This window comes from Miniopterus natalensis, chromosome 4 (assembly GCF_054644295.1).
Source record: "Miniopterus natalensis isolate mMinNat1 chromosome 4, mMinNat1.hap1, whole genome shotgun sequence".
Lineage (NCBI taxonomy): Eukaryota > Metazoa > Chordata > Mammalia > Chiroptera > Miniopteridae > Miniopterus > Miniopterus natalensis.
In genome coordinates this window covers 50130256-50158133 of record NC_142084.1, presented here as the reverse complement: position 1 = coordinate 50158133, position 27878 = coordinate 50130256, and the positions used below count along the sequence as shown (strand labels likewise).

General features: G+C 39.6%; 1 protein-coding gene across 1 annotated transcript in view; it reads right to left on the bottom strand.

The window, feature by feature from the left end:
* SPMIP2 (sperm microtubule inner protein 2) overlaps positions 1-27878 on the bottom strand; it is a 71691-nt gene that overhangs the window by 30106 nt on the left and 13707 nt on the right. The window contains exon 2 of the mRNA XM_087816143.1: positions 7888-8120. Coding sequence (XP_087672269.1) covers positions 7888-8120 — 233 coding nt within the window. The remainder of the gene's footprint in view (positions 1-7887; positions 8121-27878) is intronic.

Genomic DNA, 27878 nt, shown 5'->3' with positions numbered 1-27878 from the left:
CTGAGACATTATTTTAAAAAATAGTAGGCAGACTAGCATGCAAAGAGAGGGGGGTGGAAATGACAAGTTTTTTAGCTGGCTGCTTTCACTTACAAGTTGCATTCAATTTTTCAGTAAGGCCGCAAACATAGATTTACCCTGAAAAGCATTATGAATGCTAAGTTGCCTCATTTATTCTCAGAGAGAAGGCAAATATCTGTTATTTTCTCTCTGTACTTCTCTGGGGACATAAATGTTTTCCTTATTCATATATTATTATGAATTATTATTCTTATTCAGAATAGTATTCCCATAATTTAAGATACACTAGGATTCTCTCTGAAAGCAAGACCAGAACTCATTCTGTGGGGAATTGTTAGGATTTGTAGTGAGTAACCAATCATTCTGCTATGAGCCCTTTATTCAGAGTTGGTTAAATTCAGAGCCTGAAATCTGAGTGGATTCAACTATTCAAGCTACAGAAAAGCTACACAACAGCTTCCCAAGTCTCTATTTGCGCTCAGTGCACAGTTTCTGAAATATAATCAAGTGCCTGTTTTGCAACTGTTCTCACCCTTGCAGTTTTCTAATGTATTGGCACTATTGTTAATTCAAAGGTCAAAAAGTGTGCTTCTCCCAAGTTAATTGTCCAATTAGCTTCAGAATACAGAATTACACTAGGGGTGGTATCCAGGCATTGTAAACAGTAATAGAAGAACTAAGTTTCAGTAAAAAATTAAGTGGTAGTTTTCAAATGACTACTGAATAAACTAGGAGTAGAATAATTCCTATTCTAATACTCACTTAAAAATTCATTTCTCCCCTTCTGCAACCTGGTCTGTTAACAAAGACACTGTATGAGAAAAGAAGCCATTTCAGTCTCTATCTCCCATATTTACTGATAATCGCCTATACCATTCTAAGGAGTAGGAGGCGTGGAGTTGATGCTATCAATACAATGTTAAATAAAACAGATCTCAGACCTCAGTTTGTCTAAAGCCATTGAGAATGTGGCTGGGATTGTGCAGTCTAATTGCAAACAACAGTTGCACTAAAAACTTTGACAACACAGAGAAACTTCCCTATGAATTCTTCCTCAATGAAGGAACTCATGAATTCCTACAGCACGTATTTTCAGTGCCATTTTCTTTGTGCCCAGAGACAAAGCTGGGATGATACAGAAAGGGCCCCCTGTGTTTAATAAATTGTTTCCAATGTGCTCAATTAAGATTGCTTGATTTCCTAGGTTCAGTCCTGGGGAAAGAATAGGTGTTGCCAGATTGCTAGCTTCATTTGCTATGCATTCTCTGCATTTTTGTCAACACAGCTGAGGTACTCTGGGAGTGTTGTATTATGAATAATAGAGAAAACTATAAACCTAAAGTTTTAATTTTAGAATTTGTCCCAAAGATCTTAAAAAGCCAGGATAAATGCCAGATTTAGAAAACAGATGTTCTGGTATTTTAGCCACCTGTACTTAAGATATTCAATCATGCCCAAGTTTCAAAATTCTTTGATAGTATATTTAAAGGAGCCTGGCTCTGGAATCAAACCATGGGTTTATTAGAACCCATTCTAATTTAGACAGTCCTTCCTTAGATCTGAATCTCCACATCATCATCAAATAATATTTGTTGAAAACTTAATGGCATAATTACCAACTTTAAGAAGTGTAATTTTTTAAAAAGGTGATGTTTAGTCCTGGCTGGTGTGCCTCAGCTGGTTGAGCATCATTCCAGGCACTGAGAGGTCACCCATTTGATTCCCAGTCATGACACATGCCTGGGTTGCGGGTTCAATCTCCCAGTGGGGGGCATGCATGAGGCAGCAGATCAATGTTTCTCTTCCTCTCTCTAAAAATCAATAAAAATATTTTAAAAAAAAATAATGGTCATGTTTATATTTAGACACAGACTCAAGATGTTATGTGAAGCCCTACAAATGTTAGTAACCACCCTGGCGTATTATGAGCCATCTTTAACTAAGGAATAAAATCACCCACAGGTGATTTTATTAAGTTTTTTCACTAATTTCTAGTGAAATTACATTGAGTTCCGTTTCCTTCTTTCTTTTTCATGCTTCTACATCCTAACAAAAGGTGTGAAAATTAATATGTATTTTTTTCCAGTTCACCAATAATTATCTATAAAGTGGCCTCAAGGAGAGAGAGGAAGCCCTTTGTTTGGTTGAAGAGCCAGGTCCCTGGGGCCCAAGGTGCCCAGTGGAATGTGGAGGTGGCAGGGTCCCTAGCTACCCACAGGGGGGCTTCTTTTTCAAACACATCATTCTTCACGAAGCTGCTCTGAACCCAGGGCAGGAGGCGCACATCACTGATATGCCTCCCCTGTGTTTTCATGGTCTGTTAGAGAAAGGAAGCCTCAAATATAAAGTTTATTTACAGATGTTCAGAAACAAGTAAAAGTTTATATGGAAATTACTTCCTTCCATTTATTTGAGGAATCTTATAGAGCCAAGTTTTATAAAAAGGGAAAAATATATCATCTCTGTATAAGGAGGTGCATGGTGTTAATATATTATTTTCAAGAGAAAGGATTCTTTGGCCTCTTTAGCTGATGTTTCTCCTCCCTCACAGATGGTCAGCATGTGGCACTCCCTTACCGAAGGCTGCCGTGGTATCAGAAAATGCATTGCTTTACACAGCACTTCAGGCTGAAAGGTGTTAATGTAATTATTTTATATTAAACCACAAACTGTTAGGATGCAAATAACTCTAAGAAGTATGAAGCGAGAACTGAACACACTCCCATCTGGGGAGGAACAGCAACAATCCAAAGATGAGCCTAATTTTAGAAAATCTATTTTCTATTTTGCTTGTATAACTTGGTTGAAAAAGGGAGCTTTATTATCTTTTAAAATTTTTCCGGATTGATTATCCCATCTGGAGACTAGGAGCGTGAGACTCAACATTGGTGACTGTGATTCATCCAAATAAACCCAAATGTAAGTGAGAACTTTGGAGTAAAAGACATCCAGAAACTCTGAAGTGTGTGATTGGTGGTCTACGTACAAGTCATCTCCACACTGGCAGTATTTCTTTATTCCAGGTGAGTTTGAAAATTTTCCTGGACACTGTCGTGTGAAGGTGGACAGTGTGGAAGACCGCATGGGGCTGGGACAGGGAAAGAAGGTACGCTTTAGTAGGACCTCACAGTCTTTTCTTTTTTTTTCCATAATGCCAAAGATTGTATTTGATCATCTATTTTTGAAACACTACAAAGTGTTTATTAAGTAAAAATTCAAAAGTAACTATTACTAAGCTATATCTTATTATATCAGATATGTGGGTGATATCTACTACTAATTCATTTTAATATTATAAGTAAAGCATATTTTGTGCAAAACATGCAGGATGGGAAGCTGGGAGAAAATGGAGGGAACCATGAAGAAAGGATTCATACCTTGTAAGAGAAGGCAATTGGAATTGAGCCCAGCCAGACTCCGCCTTAAAGAAAAGTGATAACAAAACGTATATTTGATGCGCCGGCTTCAGTCCGATGTTCTGACTTCCTTTGCTGTCATTCATCTCATACTCGCTGGATCCCCTCTAAGTCCTGAATCCATCCATGGCCTGGGTTGAATTCCTGGCCCCCCCATTTACTGGCTGTGTGGCCTCAGGCAAGGACCCTCACCTGTCAACACCTCAGTTTCCTCATCTGTAAAATGGAAATAATCACAGTACCTTCCTCACTAAGTAAATACTCAGTCAATGGTAGCTCTTTTTATGTTTACTTTCTGTAAGTAAATCACAGTGAGAACAGTGTCTGATGAAACAACCAACTGTGGGTCGGTTTATTTGACAGCCATCAGGAAACTCAACGTCTCATCAAATCTGTTCAAATGCCCATACAGCTGTCACAAAGAAGCTCTCCCATATTTCAGAACAATGGAACTTGTGCCCAATTAAGTGTGAGACAGGAGTTTCAAAGCCTCAAAAATTTGCTTTTATTATAATATACTGTATTGCATATAAATATGTCTATAGGTGCCCATAGTTCTCCTGATTACCTTCTGTAGGTTTTTGAAGTTGTTATGCTGTCTGATGATATAGTGGTTGGAATAGATGTTATGATTAATTGACTTACTGCTGTGGTTGGGCTCACACCTATGAAGAGTTAGTCAGCAGGTCCAGTATAACACTGTTTCCGTGGGAAAATCAAGTGACTTCAATCATTTGGTCACGAGGTCAGAGTGCAGGAGGAGAAAGTGAACGTGAGGAAGCGCGCTCATACTGTCCAGGTTTGGGTTAGAGAAAGGCCGAGCAAGGGGAGACATGCCCAGCTAAGCAGCACTCGGAATCATCCTCAGTTTAGCATAGGGTTGAAACCGAAGGAATTGTTTCAATGGTCTCCACATATTCTTCCAGAAACAACACATAATAGTTTGGCAGAGACCAAATCCATTAAAAAAAAAGAACGTACTGCTCTTAAATCTGAGATAATAACAAAAGCAGTGATCTTTGCTGGCTTATATCCATATGTATCATTATGGCATTGTAACCCACACACGAGTGAGTAGGAAATAGCTAAACACAAAAAGATCCAGAAGAGAAACCTGATATTGTGATTTTTACTGACCTTTGAAATGTGGGGAAATTTTTCACGTGTCACTCAGCCTGGAAGTCATTATTTTTCTACCCAAATCCAGATGGGCTACAGAACCCCTCCTAGTGCCCCAAATAGGAGAGACCATCCCAGGTAGGAAGCAGCTGCCCCAGGCCTCTTACCATGTGTCTGTTGGAGGGGCCTGAGCTTCCTTAACTGCCAGCCTCCTGTAAACCTGGAGCAGTAAATTAGGAAGAGCAGCCAAGCAGGCTATAAAAATCCACCAGATAAAGGTTTGTGCTTAAAATCAGAGTTCCAGCCATTGCAGCGACAGACACTGAGAAGTCTCTGAAGTTAGGCTGAAACAAAGTACCATCTTTTTTTTTAAAAAAACACATGTCTTCATTGATTTCAGAGAGAGGAAAGGAGGGGAAGAGAGAGCGATAGAAACATCAATGATGAGAGAGTCACTGATCGAGCCCACCACCTGGGCATGTGCCCTGACCGGGAATCGAACCCCGATCTCCTGGATCCTAGGTCGATGCTCAACCACTGAGCCATGCCCCGCAGGCCAAAGCAGCGTCTTGACTGGCACTGTCAAGTATAAGGACAGCAGAGGTGTGATAAAAGTCCAGTTATGACAGAACCAGAGAAGGAACAGGACGTGGACAGAGACAGTTCCCTAACGTCCATCACACTAGGGAATTTACCAGCTCCTCTCATACATTTGTAATTAGGAGCTCGTTTTCGTGCATGGAGTGTGCGTGTATGTATCAGCTCAGATGTCCATCCATACCAAGTCTGACTGTCGGGAAGCAGCTGCGTGCAGCGCTGGGTTGATAAGGAAGCCTAGCCTGAGCCTGGGCTGGACGTAGAGAAGCCGTATTGAGGGTGCAGAGAAGAGTAACAGCCTCCAGGACAAGGCCCAGGCCTTAACATCAGAATATCATATCCAGTTCTTTGCTAATATGTATTGTCATTATCAATGAATCTTTCTGCTCTCATTATAAGTTCTTAAGTACAAGGAACCCTTTAGGCTATTGGTATTTTGTGTGTTTTTTTGGTGTTTTTTTAAAACATATCTTTATTGATTTCAGAGAGAGGAAAGGAGAGGGAGAGAGAGAGGTAGAAACATCAATGATGAGAGAGTCATTGATCGAGCCCACCACCTGGGCATGTGCCCTGACCGGGAATCGAACCCGGATCGCCTGGATCCACGCTCAACCGCTGAGCCATGCCCAGCTGGGGTAGGCTATTGTTTAACATTGTTACCCAAAGGCCAGGCAGCTCAGTTGGTTAGAGCATCGTCCTGATACACCAAGGCTGCAAGTTCAATCTCCTGTCAGGGCACATACAAGAGTCAACCATTGAAAATACAAATAAGTGGAAGAACAAATCGATGTTTCTCTCTCTCTCCCTCCCTCTCTCTAAATATCAATAAACATTAAAAAAAAAAAAAAAAAAAAAGAAGCAATTACTATCAAAATGCCAGGGACAAGGTAATGCACAGATGAGAAGAAGCAACAGCCCCCACTGCTTGTGTCAAACCATCAAACCAGCCCAGCTTCTGAGTCTGCCACGAGTTGGGAAAAGGAAAGGATTTTATGGCTCACGCTCAATCCCATGGGGGTTAAGAGGACAGGGCTGCCCGCAGAGCAGTGACTTAAAGCCACCTGTGAAATACAAGCGAAAGAAATGGGATAAATATGTTCCTGGAGGGTGAAGTCGTGGCTGACATCTCTTGTGGATTCCCAGCCTTCTTCAAAGACCAGGCATGCTTGGATGCACGGCATCTGAGTCATTTGAGCAGACAAATGAGTTCTTAAGTTAAAGACGGAAAAGGAGAGAAGCTATACACGCTCAGGATGAGCAGACAGATTGAGGGCCATGCACCAAAGCAGGCATCAGCCTAAGAGAAGCCACAAGGCCGTGAAAGCTCTGCACTCTTCCAACCAGCTGCCTTGCTTTGGGCTGTACTCTTCTTGATGGCTGCCAGTTTTGATATTTAATCAGATTTCTGATCTTAATCTTTATTGCCTCAGTGGCACAGGACACAGCTGCAGAACCTGAGCATTCATTTCGTTTCACTGACACTAAGTAACATTAACCACAACCGCAGTACTAATAACCACAGCCCCAGTGCTAAGAGCTCACATTTGGATGTCAGCTGCGTGCGATGCATCACGCTTAGTGCTTTCCTTGTGTTCTTGTATTTAATCCTCACAACATAATAATAATAGTAAACACATAGAGCCCTTGATAGGTACCAGACACTGTTCCCAGCACTTTGCAGATATTAACTTGTTTCATGTTTACAACAGCCCAATAAGGTAAATACCAAGATTCATAATGAAGAAACTGAAGCACAGAGGTTATGGAACTTGCCTAAGGCCACCCACAGCTAGTAGGTGGCAGAACTAGACTAGGAAGTCAGAAATTCTATGAAGTGGGCTCTCGAAACACTGCCATGGGGAAGAGAAGTGAGTAGAGAGGAAGAGAGGTGAACTCCCCAGCCCAGGTCACATGCCAGACCTACCTCAAAGTCAGGATTTGAACCCAGGTCTGTCCAATGTCAGAGACCGAGCTCCCAATCACTTTCCTGTACTGTTGTACAGGTTGGGCCAGAAAAAGGTTTTTGGTTTTTTTTGTTAACCTTTACCGTAGGAGGCTGTACTATATCACCTTAAGATACAAGGAAATCCGGTTATTACATAACTGATATATGTTCCATTTTCAGCTAACGCAAAGGCCTGCTTGGAAAAAAAGTTTGAATTCTCAGATTTCACTTCTAAATCACTTGTGCTGCCTTCCTCCACAGAGGAGACTGTATGGGCTCATCCCTGCCTCCACATGGCCAAGAGAAATGAGACAAAGTTGCTGAGGACTGTCTGAATTCCCTGATTCCCTGATTCCCTGAATTCCCTGAGGCGCTGGCCGCACAGTGGGTTTCAGAGGCCTGGGACTCATCTGTTGGCTCTGTGGACGCTGTGCATGCAGCCCAGCCTGCTTTCACACCACCCGCCCATACAGCAGTGCCGGGAGGGGACGCGAGTGTGAACATTGTGGCATAAATGCAAATTGGATCACGTCCCCAGGCCAAACACCAATGCTTTTGCATTACCCATGGCTTCATTTCCTTCACACCTCTCCTCACATATTAAGGGGCCCAAACGGGAAGGGTAGTAGCAACTATATTTCTCCACACATTTACTTTTCTGCGAAACTCAGATGCCATTATTTCTCCACGACAGACCAAGAACATGGTGTTTCCTATGGAGGCAAACTCAAGAAAGAATTCAAATGAAACCACAGTGTGCTCTGGAGAACAGAAACATAAGTGTAATACCTTGATGTGAAAGCCACTTTCACGCCTTGTTTTGTTGATAAAATCATACACTGGTATTCCCCAGCCGATTTCACCAACATACGCGTGTTTGTATTTTGCAGGTAAGCTGCTGTGTGAGGCAGGCCTCCATAAGTAGTTGAGATCTCCCGTCTTCTCTAACACAGGGCGCTTTTCTCCTGTATACCTGGTGTGCTGCTGAACTTTTGGTAGATGGTCCTTTATATAATCTGGGCCTTAAAAAGGCAGAAAAAGATACTTTTAAAAAACCTCCACACTTTATCTAAAGATGATTTTGTTATCTTAAACGGTAGAAATCATAATAGCTAATAATCATAGGGCATTTACTATGTTCGAGGTGCTGTTACAGGCCATTTATATGTGTTAATTTGATTAATCCTTATAATAACCAAACAAGATAGGTGGTATATTTTCCCCAGTTTGTAGGTGGGGAAGTGAGGCACAGAAAGATTGGTTACTTGTCCAGAGGCACAGCTAACAAGCTCTTCATTCCCTGACAGGCTGTCCTACAAACTGAGCCTTTAATTGCCCCACTAAACTGCTTCGTTTTGTAATCAAGTTAATATAGATATATTTTATACATTAAAAATCCTCACTCATGTCACATTTGCAGGATGTAAGCCTTCAGACATGGGGTGTTGTGTCTAGATAGATAAAATCTGAAATAAGAATTAGAAAATTCCTCCAATATATCAGAAGCAATTGGAAAGTAGAGAAGACTGCTGGGTGAGAAGGAACAGAATATTAACTACCCCTGCCTTTGGTCATCACCTGCTTATAACAGATGATGACCAAAGGCAGGGGTGGTTAATAGATACTGGCATTTTAAATGTAAGACAGTGACCAGGAAGGACTCAATGAATTGTGAAAGTGGGTGAAACAAGCAAAAATAAGAGAAGGTCTGGGGAAAGATCACTGAAATAAACTTGGTATTGACAGTTGATGATGTGAAACTATAAAGGGGAGGGAGCTAAGACTTTTTGGAAGAATGGTACTGACTAAAAATGGACAGTGAGATGCTGGCCCAGGAAGTTTCAGAAGTCATAGGACCAAAACGGGTGCAGGATTGTATGGGCAGATCTGGGACTCGAAGGAGGAACTTCATTTCCATTACCAAAAGTTGACCAAAGATCTCAGAGACAAATGCTTTTGTGATCACACTGTCTGTCACCTGGGCCCCTCCTGGCCCTGTGGCTCCTTTCATTTTGCTCTTAGATCAGGGAGCTCAGTACTTACAGAGAGCACAGACAGGCTGGGGCTTGGAAAAGTAATCGAAGCTTTCTAAGGCAGTTGAAAACGTGAAAAATTGCTCTTCAGACACATAATATTGACAGATGTTTTCACAGCTTCCTAATCTTCATTGCTCCCCATGACACAGAGTATTCACTGTGGCTAATTTCCCTTGATGAATACATTGTGGCTTCGACTTTATTTGCTTCAGGTTTTCACTTAGGTGTAACTACTTTGGTGAAGTATAGAATGGCCAGAGCATGAAAATCTGTCTTCTCTCTCAATAGGACAGGTCTTGAGATCTCACCTACAAAACTCCTGTCATAAGGAAATTTTTGCAGTCTCCTCTAAACAGGATGAAATACATCCTGTCTTGCTGGAATTTCAGTGTATGTTTAGGCAAGTGTTTTTCCAAATGTTTCATCAAATGTTGCTCCCATGAGTGCACCTGAAAATATATGTGTGAGGGCGATGGTTGGGGTGCTCCATAGTCAAATACATTTGGGAACACTGTTTGCTACATTTGCCTTTTTGATGTTCGCAGCATATGAAAGTATATTAGAAGTCCTGAGAAAGCCCATGGTAAATAAACCTGTTTACAATGATGTAATCCAGAGTTTCTCAAACTTATTTAAACATGGCACATCTTCCCCCACAGGTAATGGTGTCACGTGTACTTATCCTACAGACGCCAACAGATTTGGGGAAATTTTGATCCTGTGTAATGTTCCCATTATCGTTAAAATTTTTGTCATCACCACATTCTACTATAAATGTTAGAGAAGATATGTATCTATAGTTAGTTCCTTAGTTAGTCCACTCTGTGGACTGCAATACATTTCTTAGGGAAGTCATTACTCAACAGCTGAGTCAAAAGCACTGAGTTTCAGACAGTGCTGTGAAAACTGCACGTTCTCTGCAAACAAAAATTGTGTTTGGGGCGGATGCTCCAATCAAGGTTCTCTGAGGCTGGAAAAAACTATAGTCAGGTCACTGGACTTTTTTAAACCATCATTTCTTCATCTGTGCTTTAGAAATAGAGTGGTGCAATGAGCATGGCATGGGGAGTCCTGGGGAGGCCCTGCCCTGGCCACACAGCTGACTCAGGCACCTGCCCATGAAGCAGAGGCACCTGGACGCCACGGTCTGAGGTGGGCCCCGCCTTCTCAGCGGACCTACAGCCAGCCCAGTGTCACCTAACCGAAAGATTCACGTATCACCACCCAGCCAGCCGCGCAGAAATGTGGTTTCCCTAATGAGACAGTCCCACAGGGGTCTGGCTCTAAATGGCCCATCTCCCCTCTCCCAGACCTCATCTTCCAGAGCCTAGACACTATGCTGGGTCCGATTCCCTGCTTAAAAGTAAAACTTCCAATTCGCATTCAGTCTGTTCTCTTTATTTTTCCTTTAACAGTAATCTACTGTTGTTACATCCCTTAGAGTGTCTCTGTTTCATCCTGTGGCAACCATTCTTGGATCTTTCATTCTCTCCCCCAAAGCTCCAGCCCTTATTTTCCCAGCAGTGAAGCTGGCAGCTCCTGGGATAATAAAACCCCCACCTGCCTGTCCCCTTTGGTGTTCTCTTCTTGTTCACGTCCGAGGGCCAACTCTAGTGGGATTCTTTGCAGCTGTAACGCTTATGCAGAATTGCCCAGCGCTCCGCACTCAGCCCTAACTCTTCTTCTGCCACGATAGCTGGGATGAGATGTGCTTCCATTAAAGCCTGCACCAGGCTCCACGGGCCCACATCTCTCCACCTTCCCGCCCTGGAAAAACTGCAGCTTCAAAGGTGGCGGGAAGAGCCCCCTTCCCCTCTCCCCCGGGTGTGTGTGCGTGCCCAACATTACTCATTCATTTGTGTCTGAAATTCTAAAGTTACAGTTAAGGATGTGGTTTTGAGGCTAAACTACTGTGGGTTCAAATGCTGGCTTTGTATTGTGTTGGCTTTGTGACCCAGGGAAAAATTATCCGGCCTCTGAATTTTAGGTTCTTCCTCTATAAAATGACAAGAGCGATGCCTGTCTTGCAGCTTTGTTGGAAGGAAGGGAGATCATTTTATTTAAAGAAGTGCTTGGCTGAGAACCTGGCACATGATATATAGTTAACATTATTAGTACTCTCTTTCCCCCCTTTTGTTGTTTGTTTTGTTTTGTTTTAATTTGATGCTTTGCCTTACTATTACATTTTAAATATATATATTTTAGGAGATTTCACTGATGAACGATTTATTCCTTATTGTAAGTTTCAAGTCCTTTCCTCTGAGCTCTTCTAGATTAGGGGTTGAAAGCTTTTTCTGTAAAAGGACCAAAAAGTAAATATATTTGAGTTTGTGGGCCATACAGTCTCTGTCTCAGTTACTCAGTTCTGCTGCTGTAGGGCCAAAGTAATCATTGACCATATGAAACACATGAGCATGGCTGTGTTCCAATAAAACTTTATTGTAATTTCATGTAATTTTCACTGAAATTGTAATATGTAATTTTCATGTATTTTACAAAACATTATTCTTCTTTTGCTTCCTCACTCCAACCATTTCCATTCTTTGTTCACAAGCCCCACAAAAACAGGTGGCAGGACCAATTTGATCCAGGAGCCATAGCTTGCCAACCTCTGCTCTAGATGGTAGGAAGGTGATGGGCACTGAGGAGGCAGATGCCACAGATGCTGGAAAGAGCACAGACAGGCAAATCTGGAAGGTTTTCCAATAAACTTCATCTGTTGCCAACACTCAAAAAGGACTCAGCTATGGTATGTGTCATTAAAAAAAAAGAGAGAATTTATCTCTGAGGCAAATATCTCTTTCTTAAAAAAAATATTTTTTTTTTTTATTTTAAGAGAGAGAGGAAGGGAGAGGGATAGATAGATAGAAACATCTATGAGAGAGAAACATGGATTGGTTGCCTCCTGCACGCCCCCTACTGGGGATCGAGCCTGCAACCCAGGCATGTGCCCTGACCTGGAACTAAACTGGTTGATCTCTTGCCTCCTGAGTTGATGCTCAACCGCTGAGCCACACCATCCAGGCACAAATATCTCTCTCTGACTTTTTTTCTGCAGTTACATTGTTTTATTTAATTCATTCATTCTTTTTTTCTTTCTTTCACTGATTTATTTGTTTATTCAACAAATATTTAGTGGGCTATATGACAAGCACTGTTCTGAGTGCTGGGATATAGCAGAGAACAAAGCAAAGGCCTTTCCTTCATGGAGATTACATTTTAGTTAAGGGACAGGCAGTTAAAGTAAACAATGATTCATTATGTTTCATCTGAGTTGTGACATGACCTCCTAACTAGTCTTGGCTCTAGTTTTTTCTTTTCCAATCCATCTTCCACACAGCTGCCAAGAATGATCTAAACCTCAGATAAAATAAAATACCTCCTCTTCTTTAAAAAAACACCTTGAAATGGTTTTGTCCAGTGTCTATAAATTTTTTCACCCAGATTCTTTAGGATTGCTGACTGGTGTCTTCATCATGTGACCCTGACCTACTTATTGATTCTTAGCTTCCTTCATATTTTCTGGTTATTAAAATTCATCTTTCAAGACTTTTTCTGAAAAATGCCCTGAAATCCCCCAAGTCAAAATTAGTTCACAGTAGTTTTTAATTTTTATTTTATTTTATTTTTTATATTATAGGTATTGGATTTTCTCTATTTGTAAGCTCCTAGAGGGTAAAGGCTGTATCTTATTTATCTCTGTAAACTTAAAAATATTTTAAGTTGAAAAATAAATATTTTACATATGACACAGTATAAATTTAAGATGTTTACGACATATTGAGTGGATCCATGTTTATATTGTTATGTGGCTGCCATTATAGTTATTATTAAAACCTCTATCATGTCACACACAGGGTGGAACAAAAGCAGATTTGCAATTGTTCATATAGAAAATAATACAATAATGAATAAATAATAATACAAGAATAATCTTTGTGTTTCACAGACTCACCACTGTAAACCTACTTTTGCCCCACCCTGTAATTATCATTTCTTTTAGTATCTGGAATAGTTAATATATAGTCTCTTAAGTTTGATTATTATAATACAGTATTGCCGCCTATATTCATTATACTGTGCATTAGATCTCCAAGGCTTATTTACTGCTCATTGCAAGTTTGTACCCTTAAACAACATCTCCCCTACCTCCCAACCCCCAGCCCCTGGTTACCACCATTTTACTCTGTTTTTACAAGTTTGGCTTTTTAGATTCTGCATATGTGATATCATACAGTATTTGTCTTTCTCAGTCTGAATTATCTCACTTAGCATAATATCCTCAAGGTCCATCCATATTGTTACACACATAATCTTCATAAACTCTTCATTGCCAGCACAGTGCTTTGAACATAGCAGGTCCTCGTGAAATATGTGTTGAATGCTGAAGTGAATTGTGTGGTGCATGAATGAATGAAAGAATTCCATCATAAGACTGGAAGCATATAAAGTAATATTGAAAGAAAAACAAGCGCTTCTTTAAATATCTGAAGAGCAATCTAGCTTCCAGAACTGCCTTAAATTCTCCTATTCTGGACTTTATGATACGTAAGAGTAAAGTCAGAGGAAGAACTGCTTTTCACAACATTTATTTTTAATAGAGGCAGGGAGAAGATGAGAGCTCATAGTAGCATTACATGGTTCTATAATATTGCCTCATGAGGCCAATGCTCCACTTCAGTGACCAAAATAAAACATGCCAAGGAAATAACTCAAAAGGAATCAAGTAGGACATGGAAATGAGTGTTTTAATCAATACATTTGAAAATCTGTTGACACCAGGAGCATAAATTGGCATTGCAGACGCACTGTGTAGAACAGCAGGTCTGGACAGGAGAATCAAGGCAAGACAAAGGTCAGAGGTGGTGGTGGGAATGTGAAACTATGAAAGAGACTCTAACGGACACATGATGTTGGAGATTCATGACTGCATCTACTAATGTGACTAGGACTCCCCAGTTTCTCCGGTTGCGACAGAATGGACTCGTGGACTGGAACATTTTTAAATGCTACATTTCAATCCAGCTGGTGGAATTATTCAGGGGGTCCAACCACTGAACAAACGGAAAGACTCATTTTGTCAAATTTCTGAAAGAGTAAAATAAGCATCAGGCAGGCACTTCCTTGCTATATACAGTAGTTCTGCTTTCAAACAATAAACCTCCTGTGGACGATCTGGAAACGTTAGGGGCAACTTTATGAAATTCAAACAGCCTCCAGTACGCTCATGGGATTATTGTGTCAATAGGGTACTTTATATAATAATTATGCATAGCATTATAAATTGGACTTTGGAGTTATAAAGAATTAGAGAATTCACTTGATACTTACGCATAATTCAACCAATGATTCTACTAATGATGGCAGCCTACTGTGTGCCTGGCATTGGGTCAGTGTGAACAAAGATTAATATAACATGGCCTGTTTTTCTAGTTTCCCGTATGCTATTGATTGAATGTTTATGTCTCCCCCAAGTTCAGATGTTAACTACTAAGGCCCAATGTGATGGTATTTGGAAGGCAGACTTTGGGAGGTGATTAGGCCATGAGGGTGGAGCTAACACTAATGGGTTTAGTGCCTGGATAAAAGAGACCCAGAATGCTCCCTCACCGCTCCTACGTGTGAGGTTATAGCGAAGGAATGGCCATCTCTGAACCAGGAAGAGGTCTCCCACCCCAGACACACAACCTGCCCCTCACCGGATGCCTTGATTTGGGGCTTGCCAGCCTCCAGAACTATGAGAAATAAATTTCTGTTGTTTATAAGACCCCAGACTACAGTATTTCTTTATAGCAGCCCCTCATGGACCAACACATCATACACTCTGAAGAAGACCATGTTTACTTCCGCTAGGAAACAGTGTCTGCTCTCAACACAGATATTGTTATTCCCCGAAATGTTAAAGGACAGTTTGATCTGTTTCACATGAGCGTGTGAGTGTCCTAGCTGTTCCATGAGTGTGTGTCCTGTCGTTCTGCTGGTCAAGCTGCCTCTTACTGATGCCCTTTAGAGACCTAAACTCTCTCATACTTGCTCTGTGACTTCCACAGCATCTGGAGCAGTGCAATACTGTCCACAAATGCTTGGTAGTATTTGTTGAAAGTACTCAGCAACTTTATCATTAAAGTTGCTGATGTAATCCAAAAATATAAAATTCTGTGTTTTCCTAGTGAGTGGAGAAAGAAAGCAGAATCAAAAGTTTTATCATCACCCTGGACTTTTAAAAACAGCACTGACACACTCATCATGATAAAGCTTTGCATCCACATGACTGCCCACATGTTCATCTCACCTGGAGGGGAAATCTAAGTACATAATGAAAAATGGGGTTCAGTGTTTGGGGGGTTTTTTGGTTTGGAATTTTTGCAATATAAATGTGCATGAAATAGTCAATTTTATTAGAAGAAGCTCTTTTACCATTCATGGAGATAAGCTCTAGACATTTCCAAGAAAAGGGATATTAATAAGATCTATGTATATAGAACTAATAAAAACTCATTAGAGTGCTGTAAGTTAACAGGAAATCCATCACAAAATGGGTTAGATAATTTAAAAATTATTTCATATAATAAGCTCTGAGGCAGATGCATCCAGGGTTGTTTAATTCCACAGGCCAGTGATGTCTTCAGAAACACAGGGTCTTCCCATCTCTGCCCTTGCCCTAATGTGCCAGGTCGCCTTGGGGTCGCCTTGGGGCAAGCTCCCCGTGAGGTGTCAGTGAGGCTCTCACAGAGTCAGGTATCATATGCAGGCATCATAATGCCCAAGGAGGGTGTTTCATCAGTGGAGAAGTTTTTCCTAGAAAATCCCAGGTGGATTCCTCTCTCATTTCCTTGGCCAGCCCAGAGTCATCATCCTTCCTGACGCTGAGCACTGGCAGGATTGGGATTTCAGTGACTGGCTTGGGTGAATGAGGGTCTAATCTTGAGTCATGTGAGGCCAGAGTAGACACCAAACCAAAATGCACGTTTTTTAGAAAGGAAGAAGGGTAAACTGGCCTGTGGGTTATCTGCTACAAAGCATAAAGAGCAACATTTTTCATAGAAAAAAAAGGAATCTCAACCTCTCTCTCTCACATACATGCATACTGCAACTTTTTATTGCTTTACAATCTACTTTTAAGACAACATGAAATTATCTTAAGTCACTACCTCACTCTCCTGTGTTCTTGATCAGTTGCTAAATTATAATTTGTTTGGTGTTTATGCTCTCATGCTTGAGGATATGGCTTTATACTGAAATAAGACAGAGAAACTGAGGCAAGCCAGGGGCGCCTTCAGAAAATGCAAGAGAGAGAGAGCAGTTATTGGTGCTTCTCTCCCTTCAAACCCTTTGATTAGAGCAGAGGTCGACACATTTTTCTGTAAAGGGCCGAAGAGTAAATGTTTTAGGCTTGTGGGCCATACTGTCTCTGTCACACCTCCAGCCCTGCCACTGCAGCGCAAAAGCAGCCATTGACAATATATAAACTATTGTGTGCGTATGTTCCAATAAGGCTTTATTTATGAACACTGAAATCAGAATTTTGCGTAATTTCATGTGTCCACAGATAGTCTTCTTTTGCTTTTTCAGACAAAGTGAGAGATCATTTTAGCTGCAGGAAGCCAGACATCAAGCCAGATTTGGCCCACCGGCTGTAGTTTACTGACTCCCGATCTAGAGTGGGTCTCATATTTGCCTTTTACACATCCTTCATGAATATTTTAGATAGGAAGCTTCCTTTTGGTTAGAGTCAAATGGTTGACTACATCAATGCAAAAATATATATTACATTTATGTACTAGTATACTGCATGAGAGAGGTCACTTTTTATTTGTACAAAAGCCCCAGCTGAGAGCATTGCTTTATTCTACCTTGCTCTTTTTCGTTTGGCCCTATCTCATTTCTAACTCTGTGATCGTTGATTTTCTTATTATTAGAGTTGCATAAGTGGCCAGTGAGGAAAGGCAAACATAGTTAGCTAACCTGCCAGTGCAAATAAAAAATAGAAAAGTGGGGTGGGACACTAAATTATACAGCTAGATTGGAAATAATAACAGTAGGTAAGAATTACCCTGGTTTTGCCTGCACTGGAAAGAGCTGAGAGGGAATGCCTTGCCCCATTAGAGCTCTGAGTAATGACAGTAATTACTGCCTAATCCAAAGAGAAGAGGGCAGCTACCACCGGACTGGGTGGAAATAGCTACCTAGTGCTATGGGTTGTAAAATGTACTGTTGACTTAATACCAGCTTTGATTCAAAAAGAGAAAAGAAAAGAAATGTACCACTTTAGACGTAGGCATTGATAGTGAGGCACATCACAATTACAGACCAGTGAAAATGTAATTTATTGAAATTATACTTTTTAGCCTACATAAAATACGGCAATTTCCTCCTCTGTTCCCCAGATAAACAGCACGTCAGACCAGGATTGTTTATTTCTAGATGGCAGGAAGTGACTTCAGTTAGACCAGGGCCATTTAGACTAGGAAGTGGTCTTTCTCAACCTTGCAAATTACGTAACAAACAAGTGAAAATGGCTGAAAGTAAGCCGTAATAACAACACGTGAACCTGCTATTTGGATTATTGAGAAATATTTCATTGTAAAAAGCAAGTAAGTGGTAATCAACAGATAGGTACCCTCTACATTCCTGTATCTTCCATGATACGGTTACCCTCTCTACTTACACGGCCCGGGGGCTGGTTGTGCTCCCAGACAGGTAAGAGGATCGAAATAAAATGACTCCTTATTTATTCCAAGAATGGGCTGCACTATGCAACAGCACTTTGCTGTTAAAATGGATTTGTCAGCAGGTGAACTATTAGATTCACAAAGCCACATGAGAGCAGAGATTAATAAATTACAAAATAATTTAGATTTCCTTATGTGAATATTCTTACTTTAGGGATCTATTTTTCCATTCTTGTGAGCAAACAACATTTTCTTTTAGAATCAACTTGGTATAATAAAAGGAGCTTGTGGATGGGGAGAATGGCAGTTGGGATTTTGGTCTTGACCTTGCTGCCATTGGCTGAGAAGACTGGGAAAGTCATTCATCTTCCTTAGTTAACCTCAATTCCTTCTCTTCCCTCCCCCCCATAACTTTATTGAGGTGTAACTGACATACAATAAACTACATATATTTGAAGTGTACAATTTATTAAGTTCTACTTGTGTACACACGTGAACAAGGTTGCCAGATAAATAAAAGATACCCAGTTAAATTTGAATTTTATATAAACAATAAATATTGTAGTATAAGTATAAGTATGTTACACTAAAAATATTCCTTGTGTGAAATTCAAGTTTAATTGGGTGTCCTATATTTTTACTTGCTAACTCTGGCAATCCTACCCATGAAATAGCATCACAATCAAGATAAAGAAAGTAACCATCAATGCCCCTTTGCAAATCCTCTCCTTTCCCACTCCCTGCCCTTTCCCATACCCAGGCAGCCACTTATCTGCTTTCTGTTACAATTTGATTAATTTGCATTTTCTAGAATTTTTCACAAATGACATTATACAGTATGCTCTCTCCTTTGTCTGGCTTCTTACATGAAGCATAATTATTTTGAGGTCATCCTTATTATAACATGTACCAATAGTTTATTCATTTTTATTACCAAATGGTATGGATATGCAACAACAGTTTGTTTTATGCATCTACCTGTTGATGGACTGTTGGATTATTTTTAGTTTGGGGCTGTGACAAATAAAGCTATGAACATTTCTGTACAGATCTTTCTTTGGACATATGCTTTTATTTCTCTTAGGTAAATACCCAGGAGTGGAATGGGTGGGTCTCATGGAGGGTGTGTCAACTTTTTAAGGAACTGTCTAATTGCTTTCCAAAGTGGTTGTGTTCTTTTGCGCTCCCACCAGCAGTGTCCTTGAGCCCTGGCGTCTCCACATCCATGCAGTGCTTGGCAGAGCTGGTCTTCTTTGGTGTCTCATTGTAGTTTCAACAGGCACTTACTTCTCTAATGACTAATTATGTGGAGCATCCTGTGCTTATTTGCCATCTGTGTATCTTCTTTGATGAAGCATCCAAATCTTTTGCTCATTTTTTAATTGCTTTGTTTTCTTATTGAGAATTTGGAGGGTTATTTACATTTTCTGGATACAAGTCTTTCATCAATACATACTTTGCAAATAGTTTCTTCTAGTCTGCCCTTGTATTTTTATTCTCTTAACAGTGTCTTATGGAGAATAGAAATTTTAAATTTGGATAAAGACCAATTTATAAATTTGTTCTTCTGTGGATCATAATCTAGGTGTTGTATCCAAAAAAAAAACAAAACTTGCCTAACCTAAGGTCGCAAAGATGTTCTCCTATGTTTTCTTTTAGAAGTTTTATAGTCTTAGGTTTTTTTCATTTAGGTGTAGGATCCATTTTAAGTTAATTTTTGTATATAATGAGGGATATGGATTGAAGTTCAATCTTCATGTTTATGGATAGCCAATTGTTCCAGTACCATTTGTTAAAAAGACTATTCTTTCTTGACTAAATGTCTTTTGCACCTGTTTTAGTGAATATATATGTATATCACTATATATATAATTAAATATATATATCACTAAATATATATATCTCACTATATATATATGTATACACACATACACATGCAGTGTTATTTAACTAAATATATATATCTCACTATATATATATGTATACACACATACACATGCAGTGTCAAGTATATTTCTTTCTGTGGGCTGTAGTCAGAAAAAGTTTGAAAGCCACTGACATAACGGTCACCCGAATTACTTTTTTCTCTCTCCTTTGGTCCCTTAATCATATTTATCACTTCTGTACATTCAGTCCTCCCTCCTTTTTCAATTCCCACTGTTCCTGTAAAACTTCGTTTTCTGTGGAGGCATATTTATGATCACCTCAGGAAACCATCTTTACACTGTCTCTTTGTTTTCCCCTCTCCTCTCTGCTACACAGGGAAACAATGAAATGTTTTATTTCTCCCCACCAAGTTTGTATCAGTCCCTGTGTAATTCACACTCTGCCCTTTCATTCACTATTTCTTGTGGTTTGCAGCAAACCATTTCCTTTTTCATCTGTTTTGCTTTATTGTGGAGAAGAGATGGACCAGACTTTGTCTGAATTCTATTGCACAACAGGTTTGTAACCCTCTTCAAAGTACTTCTTGTTTCTCAGGCTCAGTTCCTCATCTGAAAAATGAAACCTCTAACCACCTCGTACAGCTGTGAGAATTAAGCGATATACTGTATGTAGCATATGTTTGTCATGTCTAGACTTGTACCTGGCATGAAACAGATGCCTGATGATAGTTATTATCAAGTGATGTAACTTCTAACCATTTCTGTTACCTCTGTCTCCTTCTACCATGCCCATACCTTCTTCTATGCTAATGATATTGTAGCCTGTGCAGTATTAGGCCTGAGAGGATTAAATGCAATGCCCTGAACAACTGTAAATGGAAATGTTTAATGATCTTACACAAGGAGTATCACAGTGCCCGACAGACGGAAAGCAGGTTTAATTTTACTCTAAATACAAAGATTCCTTTTCCATAAAAGAAACCCATCGTCAGGGTAGACGGGAAAAATACTCCTCTCTAAAGAGAACACAGCTACTAGAAATGCTAACCATTTAGCAAAGGGGGTCAGAGCTGTAGCTTAAACTACCATGCTTTTGAATCTAAAAGCCAAAAATAAGAATGCTCTGTGATTGCTAAGGAGGGCAAGAATATTCTAACTTACACCAGATAAGAGCATGTTGGGCACTAACAAAAGGCTCAGACTGGACCACTGTCCGTCTAAGAGTCATCACCCAATTAAGTCCATTGTGAAGAGGAATTGGAGGCTGACTGGTCCTCCTCTCTACTTTATGTTTTCTTCATTAAATATCAAAAATAACCATGGAGCCACTCTGTGAATTCCAAGATTGCCAGCTAAGTATACCCTAGCTGGTTATAAATAATTGAAATTCTGGCAGCTAGTATAGTTGTTCTAGTTTTGCACTATATTGCAACTTTAATAAATTTACTCACTTTTATAGCTGTTTTTCACCATAAATCCTTTATTATTATTTATCCTAATTATAAGTAATGACCTTGTATAGAAGCCACAGGGCAAGAGTGTTTCATTGATACTCCATTCTAGAAATTTAGGAACCCATCAATAGGGGTTATAGATATTGGATGTTCCAAGATAATATTCATCTGAGCTTTAACCAGTCTAAAGCTGTACTTTCCATGAAGTAGCCACCAGCCACCTGTGGCTATTGAGTGCTTGTTAAGTGGCTAGTCCACATTGAAATGTGCTGTAAACTGAAAACACATACCAGATTTCAAAGTTTTAGTACAGAAGAAATAATATACAACATTCTTTAATAACTTTTGACATTGATTTCATATTGAAATGACAATAATTTGGAGGTATTTTCATTTATTTCTAAAGTTATTTTCCACTGTTTTAATTTTTTAAATGTGGCTACCGGGAAATTTTGAACTCTGTATGAGATATGCATTATATTTCTACTGAGCATGCTGGCCAAGAGTTTGGAAATGTGAAATTCTATGATATTTACACCAGTGGATAATCATAACTGTGACTTATTAAGATTGGGGAAACTTGTTGCAAGGTTTGTTAGAGAGGGAGAGGTCTTGAGTCCATATAACTCACTGAAGAGTCAGACAGAAGCAGACTACAAGGGTCTATTCAGTAGACCCAAATGAAACTAATTTGAGCAACTGTGTTTATGCAGGGAAATGCTCGTGGCTTTAACATGTGGATAAACACACCACGCCCTGTCACTTCGATGTAATGTTGAACTTGTTACTCATCCCTGAAACCTGCCCCCCAGGTTTCTATAGCTAATTGCTCACAGTTGGATTCTTTTTAAAGTGAGATTACACTCCCTACAGGATATGTTGCACATGCTGACATCCAAGTGTTTCTAAGTTTCACGCCACGTAATGCTCATTTTAGATCGTATTATGGCTTTGAACAAGACACAGAGCATAAATGATGAATTGTAGGCAATACTAAGTGGTGACAAATAGAAATCCCCAGGATCAATACTAGTTGTGATCAAATAAATACAAAAGAACCTTAAAGACAAAAGGCTTTTAAGTCAGAGCAATCATAGACTGATGACTTAATAATGATGTATAAATAAAAAATATGTTGAGCATAGGTAGGTCAGCCTCATGGGAAGACAGAAATTGGGGAGTCAGAATGGAAAATGGTGATGGTGTAGCTTCAGAAGTGTAGCTCAAAGGAGGGCAGTTAGGTGGTCAGGCTATTGTGCTTTAATGCCATCAAGCCAGTGGTTAGCATTGTTTTCCCTGGAATGTCAGTGCTCTTCTGGTATTGTTTTGTCAGAGTATTGATGCCATCAGCATTTTCTTCTAATTATCATTAAATATAGATTTAAGATTACAGTGACTATATAATAATGTGGTTGTTTGCAGTAAACTGTCTTTGAGAAATGCTGTATGTGAGATTTCTAAAACATTACATGTAAGATCACCTGAGACATGGCTGCCTGATATTCCATAAACATTGGTATCATATACCTGTTACTGTGACTCAGTTTTTTTTAAATCTGTAAAAGGGGGATAGCAATATCTAAGTGACAGATTTTTATAAGAATTAAATGAGATAATTCATATAAACTTAGAAAAGTGCTTGACATATTCTAAGCAGTAAATGTTAGATGCTGAAGATGATTAACTGATATGTACTTTTAATGATCACTGGCTTATGTTCATTTTCATAATTTTAATACACATTTATAAAATGGATCAAATGTATGTTTCTTACAGCAAATGACTAATTATGAAACCATATTTCATTGTCTGCTTTAATCCAAGAGTATACTTTATTTCATGAACTCCATTCTTATTCAATCCTTTAGTACATTATAATTGAAAAAATATTGCTGTGCTTATGCAGCCAGGATTCAAGAAATAGTTATTAAATCCATGAATGAAGTGACTTTGAGCTATGTTGCATTAGACATTAGATCATCAATATTTTCTTTCTGCTCTGAGTCTATAGCAGTGGTTTACTGGCAAATGTTTAACACTGGCACTCAGAGGAAAAAGTTATGGTTTTAGCATATACCAATACCTGTGGTGTAAATATTCCCACCGTGACCAATTTCAGACTACCAAAATGATGTCACTGAATGCAGAGTTGGAAAGAGTTGCTAACAGTCAGCAGGTACAAGCTGGCTCCTGCACACCACTCACATAGACACTTAGCAATTTGCTGATTATAACATGGCTTCTTAAATTGTGTTCATTCATTCTTTATATCAGTGGTTCTCAAAGTGTAGTCCTCAACCAACAGCATAAGCATCACTTGAGAACTTACTCAAAATGCAAAATCTCAGGCCCCACCTCTTATCTCCTGAAACACAAACTCTAAATGTGGGGCCTAGCAATCTGTATTTTAACAATCCCTCCATGTGATTTGGTACATGATAAAGTTTGAGAACAAATGGTATACATTGCTATTGTTTCTGAAGAAGCAGAAGTGCCAAGTAGCTTCTGATGTATGTTAATTAGTACACAAAGGCTAAGCATGTTGGTGTTTTGTTTCTTAAAAACATCTAGTTTTGGCTTCTGAAATTGTAATTCATATATTCTTGGAATCAAGAAAAGGTATCAAACTGATACTCTTTTGGGAAGGTAGGAAGGTAATTTCATCTTCAAATATTTCCATGTTTTAGCTGCTGTTCAGAGCTCTGAGAACAGTAGTTTAAGTGCCACTGGTTGTGATTTGTGGTGGCTTCTGCAGTAGAGGCCACTGGCAAAATTCCTGTGCTAAAATAAATAGATGCCCTGTTGTACTAGTAGACATATTAATCCACTTGGGTTGCCAGTTGGTTGTTTGAAAATCACATTAGGACAGCCCTAAATCCAGCTATACTATCCATGGGATTGGCAAAAAATACGTGTTTCCAGTGTGTTCTGGGGAGCTTTGGATTGGTGCAGCCTCTAGAGGTCAGCAGGTACAACCTTGTACCCTGGACAGGGTTCCCCGCCTTGGCCGGTGTTCGTCCAAGTGCCAAAATATTTCCAGCCACAGAAGCACATTCTATTTTTGGACAGGTCTAATTATTCTTCCATATGCTGAACTGAAATCTGCTTTGCTCTAACCGTCACACATTAGTCTGATCCTAGCTGATTGTCCCTCTCTCATTGGTCAGCCTGGCAGATGCTGGGAAAGGCTCACACTAGGTTCTTTGGTAAGTGAGGCTTCCCACTTGTTTTGGGTGCTCTTCATGTAACACGATTCTCAGACTCTTCACCATCCTGCCTCCCGATGATCTTCAACTTATTAACATCCCCCTTAAAATGTGTCACTCAGAACCAAAAATGTTACAGTGTGGTCCAATCGGAGCAGAGTCTGCTTGTTTGTGGAGCACAGAGCTCTGTGATTGTGTCAGCTTCGTCGGGAACCATTTGGGCTCATCTTAAATTTACACGTCAGCTACAACCTCCACATCAACCAATCACACAATGAATGTCTTACCTGCCCTTTACTTGCTCTGTTGATTTTTAACCCTCAGTGCAAGGTTCATATTTGTTCCTGTTACATTATAATCTTGTTAGGTTCAGCCCCTAATTCTAAAATAGTGTCTTTTACAATCCACATTGTCATCTTATTTTTACTCTTGCTCTCTTCTCTCTCTCTCTCCTAGGTGCGTGCCTTCTGCAAACCTAAGAGCAAGCTTTCTCTTCCTACATTCAGATCACTGAGAACAAAACAGGGCAAACTCCTGCTCCCCTCCCTCAATCAATTATTAAACATAAAAGCTGGAAACTAGAATAAAATGTCTGAGTGAAGTACCAGTTAAATATTGACTTTCACTTGCCAGTTTTACTTCAGTCCATCTTTCGGCTGAAGTAGCCTGAAAAATGAAAATGCTGCAATCACTGTAAATAATTCCCAGGGAACATTTAGAATGCCTGACAGATATTAAATATTTGAAGTATATCTCCCCATTCTTAGATGTGTGCAGAAGGAGACAGTTTAAGAATAGCATAGAATAATTAAAAGGTTTAATAATGATCCTGGATTAGTTGAAGTATCTGGAGAGTGTTGATACTTACTGAAAACTGTTGCTACAAAATTTGTTTTATTTTTGCGATTTTCTTTGAGTTAATTATTTTTATGTTTATGAAAATTATTTCTCAATTGACTCCTTAAATCTATAAAATTGAAAATAATTACAGAGATTTTAAAAAGATACCCTACTTAGCGCAGATTTATTAGCATTTAGAGTTTACAGGCTATGAGAAGAAACATATTGCTGAACTCCATTTAGGAACTATATGATTATGTAAAGTGTGGAGTTGAAATCAAATAACATTATGCCCCAAAATGCCATAATTCAACTTAGGAGGGGGTTCTGAGATGCTATCTGATCTGGTACCTTTAGACCAGATACCTTTAGATTAGAAAATATGTTTTAGGTGACACCGGTGAGGGCACTTGGGGGAAGGGGAGGTGACTTTGTCATTTTTAATATGAATAACCCTGGCCGACCTAGCACCACAGGATTTTGGAACAATTTTTTTTTATGAAGTAATGCTGATGCAAAATGGCACCACGTGATTCTGCTTATTTTGAATACCCCCTCAGAAGCAGTGCATTCCTGCTTACAGGAAAGCAAGTTAACTTTCCACATTTGAATGGGTGGTCAGTAGTTCCAAACCTACAGTTAGGACTGAGTGGTGGCAGGTTTCTCACAGTAGCCAACATACTATATTTAAACATTTTTCAAATGAGAGATAAAAAATGGGAACCCTTGTGCATTGCTGGTGGAAATGTAATATGGCACAGCTGCTGTAGAAAATGGTGTGATGATTCCTCAACAAATTAAACGTAGAGTTCCCATATGATCCAGCAGTTCCACGGTAGCATTATGCACAGTAGCCAAAAGGTAAAGCAACCCAAATGTCCATTGATGGATGGCCAGGTAAACAAAATGCGGTATGTGTGTGTGTGTATGTGTGTGTGTGTGCTAGGGCTTTTATAACAAAATACTAGACTAGGTGGGCTAAACAATAGAAATTAATTTTCTTATAATTCTGGAGGCTGGAAGTCCAAGTCAAGGTGCCTTCCAGGGCCAGTTTCTGGTGAGACCTCTCTCCTTATTTACAGATGACCCCCTTCCTTCTGTGTCCTCACATGGCCTTTCTCTGTGCATACCTGGAGAGAAAAAGAGCTCTGGTGTTCCTTATAAGGATACCAATTTCATGGGATTAGAGCCCCACCCTATGACCTTATGTAACCTCCATTACCCCCATAAAGGACCTGTCTCCAAATACAATCACATCGGGGATTGTGGATTCAACATATGAAAACTGCCAAGGAGAAGGGAGGACAACTCAGTCCATAAAAATGTACAATGAGTCATTATTCATCCAATGACTCATAAAAAGGAAGGAAACTGTGGCACAAGCTACAACATAGATGAAACTTGAGGACATTATGTTAAGTGAAATAAGCCAGTCACAAAAGTGATTCTACTTATATGAAATTACTAAAGTGGTCGAGACAGAAAATAGTATGGTGGTTGAGAGGGGCTGGAAAGGGGGAAATGGAGAACTAGTGTTTAATGGACACAGAGTCTCAATTTTGCAAGATGAAAAAGTTCTGCTGCTGGGTGGTGGTGAGGGTTGCATAGCAATGGAAATGTACTTACCACTACAGGGCTGTATGTTTTTTGTGTATGTGTGTGTTTTTTTAAAATATATCCCTATCGATTTCAGAGAGAGGAAGGGAGAGGGAGAGAAAGAAACATCAATGATGAGAGAGTCGTTGATCGGCTCCTGCACTCCCCACACTGGGGATCGAGCCCGCAACCTGGGCGTGTGCCCTGACCGGGAATCGAACCCTGATCGCCTGGATCCTAGGTCGATGCTCAACCGCTGAGCCATGAGTGGCCAGGCAGGACTGTAAGTTTTTAAGTATTTACCATTCTATGTTTTAAAAATTTTATATTTATCATTTTATGTTATGTTTACAATAACATAGCATAGCAATTTTTTAAAAGAAAAATAATTAGAAAAGCTCTCTTAGAGAGCTTTAGTAGGTAACCCCACATGGCACTCCCTCTTGGTGGATCTGTTCCTCCTGAAACACATTAAACACAGACACTATGTTATCATGATGTGTCATTGGTCTATCAACCAGCAGCCTAATTCTTTGTTTAATGCTTTTTTCCTACATTTTCTTTTCAAATGAATGAGATGAATTGTAACTTAATTTTTCTCAAGTGTTGCCATCACAGTGATGGTAATAAAATCATATGTTTACTGAATTATGGGAAAAATCAGTTTGGGGACTTCCAAGCCCTACAAGAATGTAAACAATTTAACAAGATTGCTAGACGTTAATTGACCCTAAACTAGCAGAACTGGCAAGTCCCAGGTTTGTTTTGCCTTTGGTCACTTTCCCTTCCTCAATCACTATACAAATGCAGGGAATGCCTGGGGGTGACATACAATAAATATTTGTGGAATAAATGAACAAATGTGTGATATGCATGTTATAGAAAGAATTCCCTGATTGGAGGAAGGGAGAAAGCCAATGTCTCATGTGAACCAATCAGGTACAGACCTCTCAGCAACACACTTGGAAGTAGTATTACACTTCTTTCTGCAGGAAGGATTCAGTTTTTTAAATACAGCGAATAATTTTCCATTTAGGAAGAATTTTTTTTTACAAGTGTAGCAAAGCATTTAGAAATGAAATTTAATTAA